A 14,102-nucleotide genomic window follows, 5' to 3' on the forward strand; every position below is an offset into this window, starting at 1 on the left:
GAGGCCCAGCCTCCCATGTGATAGTCTAATGCTCAGCAACATAAGCCATCATCCAGAGGGTAAACATTAGTGACATATTTTAACATGTTCACAGATGCAGAAAAAGAAGCAGAACTATTGAGTACATGAAAGCACCTTCACAAAAATTATGACAGTGAGAAAAATCTGGCATACAAAAACTGTGACAGTGAAAGGAATCTGACATAGCTGACTCCATCTTCCTTCTAACCTCCATGCTGTCCTTGTTTATTCCTGGATGCAGGCCAAACTAACTTTGGGAGCAATTTAGTTTATAGTTTAACTTTAAAACAGGAATGATAACAGCCCGTTCCTGAAACAAGACCCTCCTTGCTCAGGATAAAAACCACCTTTATAAAACTAACAAATAAGACCAGGCGCGGTGGCTCACACCTGTAATCCCAGCACTTTGGGAGGCCAAGACAGGCAGATCACGAGGTCAGGAGATCGAGACCATCCTGGCTAATACAGTGAAATCCCATTTGTACTAAAAATACAAAAAATTCGCCAAGCGTGGTGGCGAGCACCTGTAGTCCTAGCTACTCAGGAGGCAGAGGCGGGAGGATGGCATGAACCCGGGAGGCGGAGCTTGCATTGAGCAGAGTCACACCACTGCACTCCAGCCTGGGCGACAGAGCAAGACTCTATCTCAAAAACAACAACAACAACACAAAACTAACAAATTAGCCACAAGGTTAGAATTATGGTTCAGTCAGGAGCCCTGTAGCCACAGGAAGCAAGATTCCTACCCTCCCCAGTTGCTCCTATAGATAACATCACTATTGTATTGTGCAGGGTCTGGATTTTATTGAATAAATAAATAAAATAAAAAATAAAAAAAGTCACTATTGTAAAACCTAAGATTGGTGTTCGAGATATTTTTCAGACCCTGTATTCTGAGGGACCAGCTGGCATCACCCAGAGCAGTAAGCTGGCTCCACGAGTTTTGTAATTCCATCCAGGAAGTGAAGACAGCCAGAAGACGGCTTCAACCGCCTATGATTTCATCCCTGACCCAAGCAATCAACACTTCCCATTCCCTAGCCCCCTGCCCACCAAACCACCCTTGAAAAACCCTTGTCTTGGAATTTTGGGGAAGTCTGATTTGAGTAATAAAATCCAGTCTTCCACTTAGCTGGCTCTGCATTTATTAAACTCTTTCTCTATTGCAATACTGTTGTCTTGGTAAATCGGCTGTATCTATGCACTGGGCAAGAAGAACCATTGGGCAATTACAGACACATATGCATGGAAATAAAAAGCCTAAAAAGGTTGGCACATAAATCCCTTATTAATGGGGGCTTGCCAACTAAACAGAGCTTGTTGTGGGAAAAGCAATTCAATGATCACATAACAAAATCCTTGGGCATACAAAAATCCGGCTCCAGCGTTTCTTTCCTCACATCATCTCTGGTGTTTTTCCTGGCTCACTTTCTCAAATCTCCTACAATGTGGTGGAAATTAACCACTGAATGCAAAAGAACTTGATAGGAGAAGCTGAAATGAAAGAAAAATGCCTATGTCCACAATTCTAAGATTTAGACCACATTTCCATCCCAAATTATACCGTTTCCATCAGAAAACTATCCAGACTCTTTATTGCTGACACCACAGTGAGGAAGAGCAGGAATAAAGAATGGCAGAGAAAAGCCAATGTTAAATCGCTCTTCTTGAGGAGGGGAGGGAGCTGGCAAAATCTTGTCTGCCTGTTCTAGGGAATGTGGTAGGGTAACAGAGGCCAAGATTCTGCTAAAAAATAAAATTTTAACAAGTGATTTGTGGGTAAGAGATCACATATTTGATTATACATCATCCTAAAGATACTCAACTACATTCCTACTGTCTAATTTTATGGTATTCCTGGGTTATTGCTTCTCTTTGGTGCCACTTTAGTTGGATTTATTTATTAAGATGCCTTTTTCTTTTTCTCTCCCTAAGACATATTCTCCCTCTGTCTCCCAGGTTGGAGTACAGTGGTGTGATCTCAGCTCACCACAACCTCCACTTCCCAGGTTCAAGTGATTCTCCTACCTCAGCCTCCAGCCTAGCTGGGATTACAGGTGTGCCCCACCACACCCGGCTAATTTTTGTATTTTTAGTAGAGACAGGGTTTCACCATATTGGCCAGGCTGGTCTCGAACCACTGGGCTCAAGCAATCCGCCAGCCTTGGCCTCTTAAAATGCTGGGATTACAGGCATGAGTCACTGTGCCCGGCCCGGCCCATTTTTTATTGTTCTCATGCAGACATGCAAACATCTGCTTTCCAAGCAATTACAAATCTTCTGGTACATTTATAGAAAGGAAATCCTGAACCATTTGGATTATCTATAAATCACAATATGCTACCCTGTACCTGCCAGAACATGTGGCATAAATTAAAACGATGAAAAAGGTATTTGTAATGTTTAAAATCATGAGCCTATTATCATTTGCCTGCAATTGAATTGGATTGTTACTGAGGTCTCAATTAGAAGAAAAGAGGACAATCTTTAGTGAAATTAAAACAGGGTGACCCATTTCCAGTTAAATCAAGCCTCTATCCCAGATGGGCCATTTTGTAAATCAGAAGGCTAGATGCATTATCTTTCCTGATGATGATGATGATGATGTATGTGTGTGTGTGTGTGTGTGTGTGTGTGTGTGTGTTTGGGGGGAAGGCATTCAAAAGCCATCTCCTTTAACTTTTGTCTTCAGGCAGGGTGTGTCCAAGCTCTCCAAGGTTCTTTTTCTCCTTATTTTCAGAGTCAGATGTATGACAGCTTCCTCAGATGAATTGGTTTTTACCAAATGGAAACTGATTTTTAAGCTGAGCCCCTGACTTGTCTTTATGATATGTCATGAAGACATATTTCCCCTTATTATTTCCCCTACCTCTTTCTTTAGTATATAAAGAAGGCCATTGCCTCACCTTTGGCAGCAATTGTTAAGATCAAGCTGGGTCTGTGTGGTGGAATGTTAAGTGGTCAGGCTAATAGACATTCATCTCACAGCACTCTGGGACAGTCAAGATGCTTGGGGTCTCCTCTCTCTACATCCATCACTTTGCCAGGTCTCCTCCCTTGCTTTGCTTGGGGACTACACAAAGAGGTCAAGTATTCTGGGACCACAAAAAAGGTAGAGATCAGCAAGGGAGCTAAGTGCTGGTACCTTTCTAGGGGTTGGAAGAAACTAGCAAGATGGGAAAGGAGAAAATTATTTCACAACACAACTAAGAGACACAGCTCTACATAATAGGAACCTCCTTTTTGCTCCCGGTATACAGGAAGCACATTATTTAATTCTGTTGTTGATTAGAATTAAGTACTTAAATTAATAATGTTTAAAAATAATAATAATAAGCACTTAATGGAAAAATGGAGGCTGTCGAGAATGTGAAGACAGAAGAGGTAAAGTAAAAGGGAATAGAAAGATTTGCATACTAAAAGCAGAAATCTGTTTCCTGCAATGATGCTATTTGAATACTTGGCTCATTATTTTCTCACTTTCTGGTCCAATCTAAAGCTCCAAATTCTATGAGGAAATCTAATCCGTTGAATTCAGACCATCTGCACAATAAAAATATTCAGAAAACCCTAATAGCCAACCCTATAATGGAGCAAATTTCACTCTGAACTAAAGCCTTTGTATAAGTAATAAAGGGACAGAGATGGCACCAGAGATTAAAGAAAAAGGCTGTCACAGGTATGTGCAAATCATCATTTTGCTGTAGTAGGAAGTAATTCAAGTCACATTTTTTGAAGAAAAAACTATGACAGTAAACAATTTGGCAGCAAATTTTTTAAAATTCAAAAGTATTTCTCTTCTACACATTTCAATAATATATAAAATATTTGGGTAGTCTTAGTTTTATAAGAGAAATAATTAAAAGAGGCAAAAGGGAGTCTTAAAAATTGCTACATATTTGGGATTTTCCCCTACCTAATAAAAAGAGATAAAAGAAAGGCCTAAGTATGTAGAAATTAATGCTTAAGGATACCCAGATAAAGAACATTTTCATTTCTTAGTAAGACAAAGAATGAGTGTTTTAACTTTATTTCACAAGCAACAAAATCCATGAAGCTTTTGTCACAATAAAAAAATAATTAAGTCATTGCAGGACTATAGTATTAACTATGGCAAAAAATGTATATAGATTTTAGTCTCCTTTTAAAAAATGTGTGAGTTACATACACGCATTCGTATATCTTGAAACAGCATGTTCTATCAGAGAAAATTTTTACATTCAGCTGTGTTTTAAGCTTTCCAATGCAAATCGCTTGTGTCTTCCTATGAGAAAATTGGACAGAAACACTTAAAGGTTTAGGAAGGGTTACTACTCATGTCTCTGCATCCGAAAGCTGCTTTCTCATACCACAGCACACATGAAACTTCTCATTGTGTGCTGCTCGGGAGGGGCGTGCATTATTTAACATTATAGTGGGTTAGGAACAGTGGGACTCAAGCCTGTGCCTGAAATAATGAAAGACACCAGAAAACAGATTCACACTAGGCAGAACTGAATCCTAACACTTAATAAGTCATTTGAAGAATTCTGCATGAACAAATGGCTCTCCTTACATATATACTGGAGTTTAAAACCTTCTTTTAAAACAAATTTTCGTAACGAATAAAACTGCTGTAACATGATCTAAGCTAGAGAAACAATCTTTTAAACACTTCATTCTGAAAGCTATTACATTGAAACTATCTTTTCCATTAGACAAAAAAATCATTTTATCTTTTGGTTCAGAAATCCATTTATTAACATTCAATTTTTAATTTAAAACAAACAGCCTTGCTACTCGCTCTCCTATCCCCCCAAAAAGAAGGAATAATGACAGGGTGGGGCATACTTGTAGAAAAAGCTCTGACACAAAAATAATCCCCACTGTTTCAGGAAGCAAACCTAAGGACCAATCCAAAACTCAAGGATTTTTTTTTTTTTTTTCCTGTCTAATGCTATCATTGAGCTCCACCCAGATTTGACTGTACTTGAAAGGCAGGAAAAAAAATTGTCAGAAAAAAACAAATTATCTCCTACATGTTTGTTTGCTGGCCCTCAATGGCATTCAGAATTCAGAGGGTCGAGTCATGCATTATGAATGAATGGGTTTCCAATGGTAACTGCCAGCCATGGAACTCAACCCCAGGGTTCTTTAATAGAGGACAGAGTGGGGGAGGGTCGCACGTTCTCCTCCACCCTGGGGCAGCGGGGAAGGAATCCTGCAAATTAAACATTTCATCTCCATGTTTGCACCCAACGGAGAGATGCAGGGGGCAAAATTCTTCTGTTTAAAACAAGCCAAGATACACACTAAAATAAAGACTGGTAAAAATACAAATCTAGTCAGATCACATTAGAACTTGATAAGAAAATCTTGCATGACTTTCTCCCCATACTTGTTAATTTGGTGCCTTTGTTTAAGCAAAGAATGGGTCTCTATTTTACAGCTACAGAGGATGCAGCATCGCCATGAGAGATGAGGGGAGAAAAAAAGAACCGAGAGAGCAGGAGAAATCAGTTACCCACCTGGCTAAGCAGTCTGAACATTTAGGACCTACCCATTTCTGAAGACAGACAGACTAATCAACGAGGCAATCAAATGCTCCCCAAGTCTGTCGCTGCAGCTACGCGGCAATCCAAAAGAACAACGCACGTTTCTGCTAACACCTCAAGTTGGGAAGCACCATGCAAAGAGACTGGTTAAAATTCCCTACCATGCAGTGCAGCCATCATCAGAAGCCCAGCATATCTTCTGCTCTAAGTAGTGATGTGCCAGTTGATGCACAGAACAGAGGAAGAGAAAAATGGAGGAAATAAGAGAAGGCTGGAAAGTCGCAGGAATGTTTCTGGGTCATTAACAAGTGGAAGACCCCCTTCAGTATTCACACCAATCGGTCTTGATCTTACAGGACATCTTTTTCTCACTGAGCGTCTGTTGAAAAGACTGCAGCAAACCAGGCAAGGGATTATGGGATAGGGATGCAGCAGCGAGCTGCAATGAGATTCGTGGGTGGCTTGCTTTCCCTCTGAGTCAGCAGTCAGCTGTTTCCATGCTCTCGTGCTGGGCTCCATCACCAGAAAGTGACTGCAGGATTAACCAGGGGAGAGGCGACCAGTGCAGTCTCCGCGCAACGCAGCCGGGGCAGGTACAGGGAGTGCTACAGATCAGACGGAAGGAGTGCTGGGACGCAAACGGTGAACACAGTGAGAATAGATTCTAGGGAGAAGGCATATGGTACCTCAAAATGAAAAGTTCACATTTAGAGAAGTGCTTTGTGTGAGTGTGAGAGCACACACTTGCTTGTTAGAAAGAGAGATGATTGATTTTCTTAGATGTCTCAAGTAGCTTGAAACACATAATTTTTTTTTTAATGCAACAAAGAAACAAACAAACAAACAAAACAGTCCAGTTCCACAAGCCCCTACAAATTTTCCTCTCTTGGTGTTTACCCAGGGCAGGGTCGATAAAATATGGTTCCACAAAGTCAAATCATGCAATGACATTTCTCTGCTTTTTGTGGTTCTAATGATTCAGAGAAAAATCATATGGTACATTTTTTGATTCGGGGATAACCAGACCCTGTTCTTTTTCTGATCACGAAGTTTTCAGTTAAAAGTTGAGAAACTTGACAAATAACATATTTGACTTAATTTCCTCCAAGTCATGAAACTTAGTTTTAAAAGGTATTAATAATGTAAAAATGATCAGCAAGTAGCTATATAATAGTGATTAGGTCTCCAGATTACAAATAATAGTTTAGAATAAAAAATCTTACATATCAGCGTAGAATTCACAACCGTTCCTTTTTCTACAACAATAAAGGCAGGGAACAGTATTGCATCCTATTCCTTGTTTAGTTACTAGTTTCAAAGGGATTGCTAATAATGTTTATTTTAAAAAACTGGGCATCTGCATATTTGATTACATGAATATTTATCACATTCTTTCCACACAGTCAAGCATTACAGTGAGCCCTTGAAGGGGCCTCAGCTCTGCAGAGCAGTGATGATCGATCACCTTTGGCAGTAGTAGGAGGAGGGGGATCATAGAGAAAACAGCAAAATTGACAGACCTCAGAAATGCACATACATGCCAATTTTGGCGTGCCATTTTAGGTGATACACAGTTCTCAAAATCCCAGTTAACACCCTGCTTTAGAAGTTTTGCAGATATTTTTTAAAGCTTCATTGAATTGTAATTCACATACCATACAATTCACCCATTTAAAGTGTACAATGTAATGGTTTTTAGTATATTCATAGATGTGGGCAACTATTACCACAGCCAATTTTGGAACATTTTCATCACCTCAGACAAACAAACAAACAAACAAACATCCAACTCTTTAGCTATCACTTTAGCTATCACTCTTTAGCTATACTAAATACTCTTTAGCTATCACTCTCTTCCCTCCCACATCACATCCCCACAGTCCTAAGCAATCATTAATCTAAACCTTTCTGTTGCTAAAGGTTTCCCTGTTCTGGACTGGAATCATATAATGTGTGGTCTTGTGTGTCTTGCTCTTTTCACTTGGCAGAATGTTTTCCAAGTTCATCCATGTGGTAGCATGTGTCACTATTTCATTCTTTTGTATGGCTGAACGATTTTCCATTGCATGAATTTAGCACCTTTTGTTCATCTGTTCATCAGCCAATGGACACTGGGTTGTTTCCACTTTTTGGCCATTATGAACAGTGCTGCTATAAACATTTGTGTACGAGGTTTTGTGTGGACATATGTTCTGCTTTAGAAGTTACAGTTTAATTAGGACCAACTCCTAAAACTAGAAGCAGGCTACCCCCACTGAGTTTTACAATATCTTTTTTCTAAGACAGGCCATCAGACAGGTGTCTGACTTACTATGACAGGAGTCCTTTCTTCTTCTCATTCTGCTACTAAGCCTATCCCAAAGCCAAATTCATCGAATGCTGACCCCTCCCCCAACACATTCTTTCTCCTGATCTCTCTCATTCTCTTCTTCCAGTCCACCCAGAGTCTTGGGACCTATAACTAGACCAGGTCTCTGTTCTCTGAAGGTGGAGAAGTGGGAGAGATCTTTGGTCTTGTTGCTGGGCTTCTAGCCAGAGGATGTTAACTTACTCATTCAATCATTCATTCCAATGAACACTTGTTGAGTGTTGTGTGTTCCAAGCACTGAGTAGGCACTGAGGATATAGAGAATAATTTAATATTTCTGAGCCCTCAGGGACATCACAATCTAGTGTGGGAGATGGGTTGGTAAGCAGGCAATTGCAATTCAGAGTGATAAACGCTTAACAGCAAGAGAAAGCAAATGCTCTAGGTGCCCATAGAAGGGATATGAAGGGTCAGGGAGGCATGCGGAGCATTTCAGGCACTGAGTGCAGCACAGTCAAAGGCATGAGATGGCTCATGGGACCTGAGAGTAACACCTAAGTATAGCGGAAGCCTGGGGTAAAGGTAGAACAAATGCAGGTGATATCCATTTCTGATCTTTTACCTGGAATTGGGAATATCTCTTCCCTGGAAATAGCATTACATAGGATAGCTGAGTTTCGAATACCCTCACCACCATGGCTTAACTACTATATGGGTTAAATGGGTTTTGGGGGCTCAGAATCTAACAAACACACATAATACTGCTTATTATAGGAAAATGCAGCCTCGTTTTTAACGTATGTCTTGGCAAATGAAACCAACTGTTTATAAGTTGGGGCTTGGGTAACTGTGGGAGGCCTCCACCGAAGTGCCAAGCATCATCTCCTTGGCACTTCCTGAAAACAGGTATGTAGATGGTGATAGTGGCTGCTGGTTATGTTTCTGAGTTGGAGTTTCCCGTATTGTGGTCTCAAGTGGTTGGACTCGAGGGGTCTCAAGGGCAGAGAAGAGCCCAAGATTCTTGGGATTACAGCCACTGCACACCTTATTGACTTCTTGGAGCTGTCTTGCCTCTCCCCACTGTTTCCCTCCAGCTGAATGGAGATTAGAGCTAAACTGTCATCAGTCAGTCTATGATTTGTGCACTGGGGAAGTATACAGACAGTGCCTATGCATAAGAAGAGGATATATGCTACTAAATTGGGATTGGCAGGAGCATGAGAGATAGTGATCCAGTATTTACTGACCCTGTATGATGTGCCAAGTTCAATCCAATGCACTTTATATACAGTCTGCCTATCCCTGCTCAAGAAAATGTATCCCAGAAAGTAAACATCTTAGGATGGCATACAAGGTAATTTACAATCCGGCGTCTGCTTCCTGATTATTTTCTACCTTCTGTCCTCCCTAGTCACACTCCAGTTCGTAAGAATTCTGTTACTGGAAAGTAGTCCCAATCCAGACCCCAAGAGAGCGTTCTTGGATCTCCAGCAGGTAAGAATTCAGGGCGAGTCCATAGTGCAAAGCAAAAGCAAGTTTATAAAGAAAGTAAAGGAATAAAAGAACGGCTACTCCATAGGCAGAGCAGCCCCAGGGGCTGCTGGTTGCCCATTTATATGGTTATTTCTTGATGATATGCTAAACAAGCGGTGGATTATTCATGCCTCCTCTTTTTTGATCATATAGGGTAACTTCCTAACGTTGCCATGGCATTTGTAAACTGTCACTGCGCTGGTGGGAGTGTAACAGTGAGGAGGACCAGAAGTCACTCTCGCGGCCATCTTGGTTTTGGTGGGTTTAGGCCAGTTCCTTTACTACAACCTGTTTTATCGGCAAGGTCTGTATGTTGTGCCGACCTCCTATCTCATCCTATGACTTAGAATGCCTTAACCATCTGGGAATGCAGCCCAGGAGGTTTCAGCTTCATTTTACCTGACTCCTATTCAAGATGGAGTTGCTCTGGTTCAAACGCCTCTGATGATTCCACATGTATTTTTTTAGCAGTGGCTCTCAGCCAAAGGAATGGTACCAACCCCTCCCGTGGTGTAGTAGGGTATGCATTTAGAAATGTGAAGGGGCACTGTGGCTGTTATACCAGTGTGTGTGGGGGCGGGTAACTACTAACATTTAGTGCCTGGGCATAGGGATGCCAAACCTGCTCCAGTGAATGGGAGAGTACCTTAAAAGTACATCTGTCCCCACAACACTAATGTCAGTAGCATCCCCTTTGAGAAACACTAATCTCTAGGCTCACCTACCACTTGTTCTGCCAGGAACACTCCCATCCTCTCTTGCCTCCTGCCCCTCGTTAACTTCTCGGATTCCTTTAGACTCAACAAAGCTACCACTCACTTTAGGAAGGATTCTCTGACTCTTCCTCTGATGCCCAGACCCTCCCACCCACAGTCTGGATTGAGTACCACTCCTGTGTACTCCACGGCATTCTTGCTGGAAGCTGTTGAAGGTTCCACCTTTTAACTCACTAACCCTTAGTGCAGTGCCTGTCACCTACTAGGTGCCCAATAAGTAGATAGGGAATGATGAAAGTCCTGTGAATGAACATATGACATAAAGGTGAAAGTTCATCTCAGAATTGAAAAATTAGTTGGATCAGAGACCATTATGGACAGGCAATTCTTCATATCTGCTAGTTTATGATTTAGAAAGTACTTTCACAAGCCGGGAACAGTGGCTTACGCCTGCCAGCACTTTGGGAGGCCGAGGCGGGTGGATCACAAGGTCAGCAGTTCAAGACCAGCCTGGCCAAGATGGCGAAACCCCGTCCCTACTAAAACTACAAAAATTAGCCGGGTGCAGTGGCAGGCGCCTGTAATCCCAGCTACTCAGGAGGCTGAGGCAGGAGAATTGCTTGAACCTGGGCAGCAGGGGTTGCAGTGAGCCGAGATCAGGCCACTGCACTCCAGCCTGGGCGACAGAGTGAGACTCTGTCTCAAAAAAAAAAAAAAAAAAAAAAAAATAGAAAGTACCTTCATAGATTTTCTCTTTGATCCTCAAAGCTAACCTAGAAACGGGTAGAGCAGGCATTATTATTTTAGTGGAAATTGAGATGTAGAAAGGTAAAGTGACCAGCCCAGAATGGAGTGGCCACAATATAATAGAGGTGAACTAGAGTCCAGGTCTTGTGGCTGGCACCACTCCTCTTTCAGTATGTCACCTGCCCCAGGATGTGAAAGAACAGGAACAGTAATCAGGCAACTCCAGAGTAGAACAAAGCCCGCTAAGTAGAGAGGTGATATGTTTCAGTGTGAGATAAATATAATGAACGAGAAGAGGCCAACTGAAATCAGGAGCTTATAAAAGCTGCCTAATGCAATCATCATTTCATTTTCTGTGTCTCTGATTTCAACAAACTTTATTGGGGTTGGAGGAGGCAGATAGGGAGAGATTAGTCAACAGATACAAAGTTACAGTTAGATAGGAGGAACAAGGTCTAGTGTTCTATTGTACAGTAGAGTCACTACAGTTAACAATAATGCATTGTAGATTTCATTTTTTAATTTGTATTTTTTGAGACAGGGTGTCACTCTGTCATCCAAGCTGGAGTGCAGTGGCGTGACTGCTGCTCACTGAAGCCTCGACCTTCTGGCCTCAAGCGATCCTCCCACCTTAGTCTCCCCAGTAGCTGGGACTACAGGCATGCACCACTGTGCTCAGTTAATTTTTTGTATTTTTTTATGGAGACAGGGTTTTGCCATGCTGCCCAGGCTGGTCTAGAACTCCTGGGCTCAAGTGATATGCCCATCTCAGCTTCCCAAAGTGTTGAAATCACAGGCGTGAGCCACAGTACCCGGCCTGTATATTTCAAAATAGCTAGAAGAGAGAATTTTGAATGTTCTCACTACAAAGAAAGGTATAAGGTGATGCATATGCTAAGTATCCTGATTTAATTGTTACACAATATGCATCCATATTGAAACATCACACTGTACCTCATTAACATGTCAAGTAGAAAAAAATTTTAAAGATATAAAGAAAACAAACAAACATAAAAACTTTATGAAAAGTATTGCCCAATGGTTTTATAAAAGAAGATGGTAAGAAGTAATTATTTCCAGCCTTCAGTTCAAGCATGAGCAACTGGAGAGGAAGTATTATTATGATGGATTTCACAGGTTAGCACTCCAGGTGTGGCCCTCAAAGCCCAGCTCCTTCTGGACAGTCCAGACTCTCTGTAGTCAGTTTGATTAAGTGGTTTGGTTTGGACCCCAAGAGGCTGAGCCCCTTCCTCTCTACTGGCAGTAGCCCTGGTGAGGCCCCCTATGTTTAAGGGTTGGGATCATTCATTAGAGGCTGTGGGGAAGGTTTTAAGAACAGACAGGACAGTCAGGAAGTCATGGTGAATGAAGCAGAAAGGACTTTCTCTTAAGCATCCTTAAAAGAGAAAAGGTGCAAGTTGGCCTTAACCTGTTGGGGTTATATGGATAGGAGTAGATTTATCAGGAACCAGCTGACCCAGTTCCAATCCAAGAATTCACACCAGAACTGGCCTGGCCTTGGGATGACCCTTTAATGTTATACATTGCACAAATGATTGTGTGCCAGTGGTACACAAGGCACTGGTGATACAAAAATAAATGACATGAACAGAACCTCTCAAAATCATTCCTGGGGACTGAGTTATTTGCCTCCAGCTCACAGTTGTGTTGACTGGGTCTCAAGGATCGGGATAGCCCTTTGCAGCCAGGCTGTATTTGCAGTAAAGGTGACCCAGGTCTAGCACCCCTGACTCCCTGCCCAGTATGTTTCCCACAGGGAGCTGCCCCAAACTGAAGACATATCCAGGTGGGATCTGCCCAGCACAGAACAGAGCAAGACCTTCACTTTGCTTGCTCCAGGCTCTATCCTTCTATTAAGTACCTCTGAGGTCCTTGTACCTTTCTTGGCACTTTTCTCATATTGACTCATATTGAACATAAATTCATGCCCAGCAACCCTATCCAACAAGGAATTTTGGTTGGTCTGGTATCATTTATTCTTATGGAACTCAGGATGCTTTTTTTTTCTAGGTACTTACAAACCATCCCATTAATAATCCTTCTCTAGCATTATTCTTGATAGAGAGTTCTGTAGTTTTGTAGAAAAGACTGACGTAGGCCTGGTGTGGTGGCTCACGCCTGTAATCCCAGCACTTTTGGAGGCCAAGGCAGGCAGATCCCTTGAGGTCAGGCGCTGGAGACCAGCCTTGTCAACATGGTGAAACCCCGTCACTACTAAAAATACATAAATTAGCCAGGCATGGTGGCACGTGCCTGTCGTCCCAGCTTCTCCGGAGGCTGAGGCAAGAGAATCACTTGAACCCAAGAGGCCGAGGTTGTAGTGAGCTGAGATGGGGCCACTGTGCTCCAGTCTGGGTGACAGAGTGAGGCCTTGTCTTGAAAAAAAAAAAGAAAGAAAGAAAAAGAAAAAAAAAGAAAAAAAAAAGACAAGCAAAAACAAGGCTCTGCTATGCACTGATTATTAAATGCCCAAGTAATAACATATCTACCCCTTCATTATTCTTTGTCCTGCTCTGACTATAACAAAAAGCAAAGGCAAGCAAACACAAAGCTCTTTTGTTTCGCCCATTGTTAGGCCTGGAGAATTCAAAGTTAACTATGTATCCTGAGTATACCCGGAATGTCATCTCCCAGTGCTAACTATGGGTTCCTGATTGCATCTGTGTCTACACCGATGTGCACATCGGTATCAAGTATTGTTTTTCTCTTAAGCAGAGCTCCATGACCACACTTCTTAATTTAACAATTAAATTCAAGGCCGTGCCAAGTTCCTGCTTGCCTCACCAGTTTACCTTGTTTAATTAATGCAGTGGTTTTGACTACAGGGCTGGGATTTAAGAGTCCGGGAGTCTCTGTGGGCGACTGAGCTGGCGGAGGCCGAGCAGAGCCTGCAGGGTAGGGGCGGAAGCAGGGAGGTGGCCGAGGCGGACGCGCTGCTAATAATGCCTGCCTCTTCCACACATTCCTTCCTCTCGGTCCCAGACAGTGGATTACTTTTAGACCAATATGTAGTTCAGAGAGAACCTCACAAATGTTCTTCTCTGCTGACCGAATCACCCGACCTCTACGATTCCATCCTACGGTCATAACCACAGACCTGGGGAAATCTCAGACAGCCCCGGCCTCGCAGGCCAGGCGGAGCCGGGAGCGCTTTCACTCCTCGGGCTCCGCCTCGCGCCCGGGCTCCATGGCAACAGGCCCCGCCCCGAGGCGGGAGCCGAG

The 14,102-nt window shown here is 42.4% G+C and overlaps 1 protein-coding gene across 10 annotated transcripts in view; it reads right to left on the reverse strand.

Moving 5' to 3' along the window:
- The window catches only part of TRIM2 (tripartite motif containing 2), a 186,177-nt gene that overhangs the window by 74,520 nt on the left and 97,555 nt on the right, over positions 1–14,102 (reverse strand). For 2 of the 10 annotated variants that reach the window (XM_050792007.1, XM_050792006.1), the window contains exon 1: positions 5,717–6,628. The exons of the other annotated variants lie outside the window; for them this stretch is intronic. In XM_050792007.1, coding sequence (XP_050647964.1) covers positions 5,717–5,719 — 3 coding nt within the window. In that variant the 5' untranslated portion in view covers positions 5,720–6,628. Of the gene's footprint in view, positions 1–5,716; positions 6,629–14,102 lie in introns of those variants that run through there. 10 annotated transcript variants of the gene reach the window in all.

Source organism: Macaca thibetana, chromosome 5, assembly GCF_024542745.1.
Source record: "Macaca thibetana thibetana isolate TM-01 chromosome 5, ASM2454274v1, whole genome shotgun sequence".
Classification (NCBI taxonomy): domain Eukaryota; kingdom Metazoa; phylum Chordata; class Mammalia; order Primates; family Cercopithecidae; genus Macaca; species Macaca thibetana.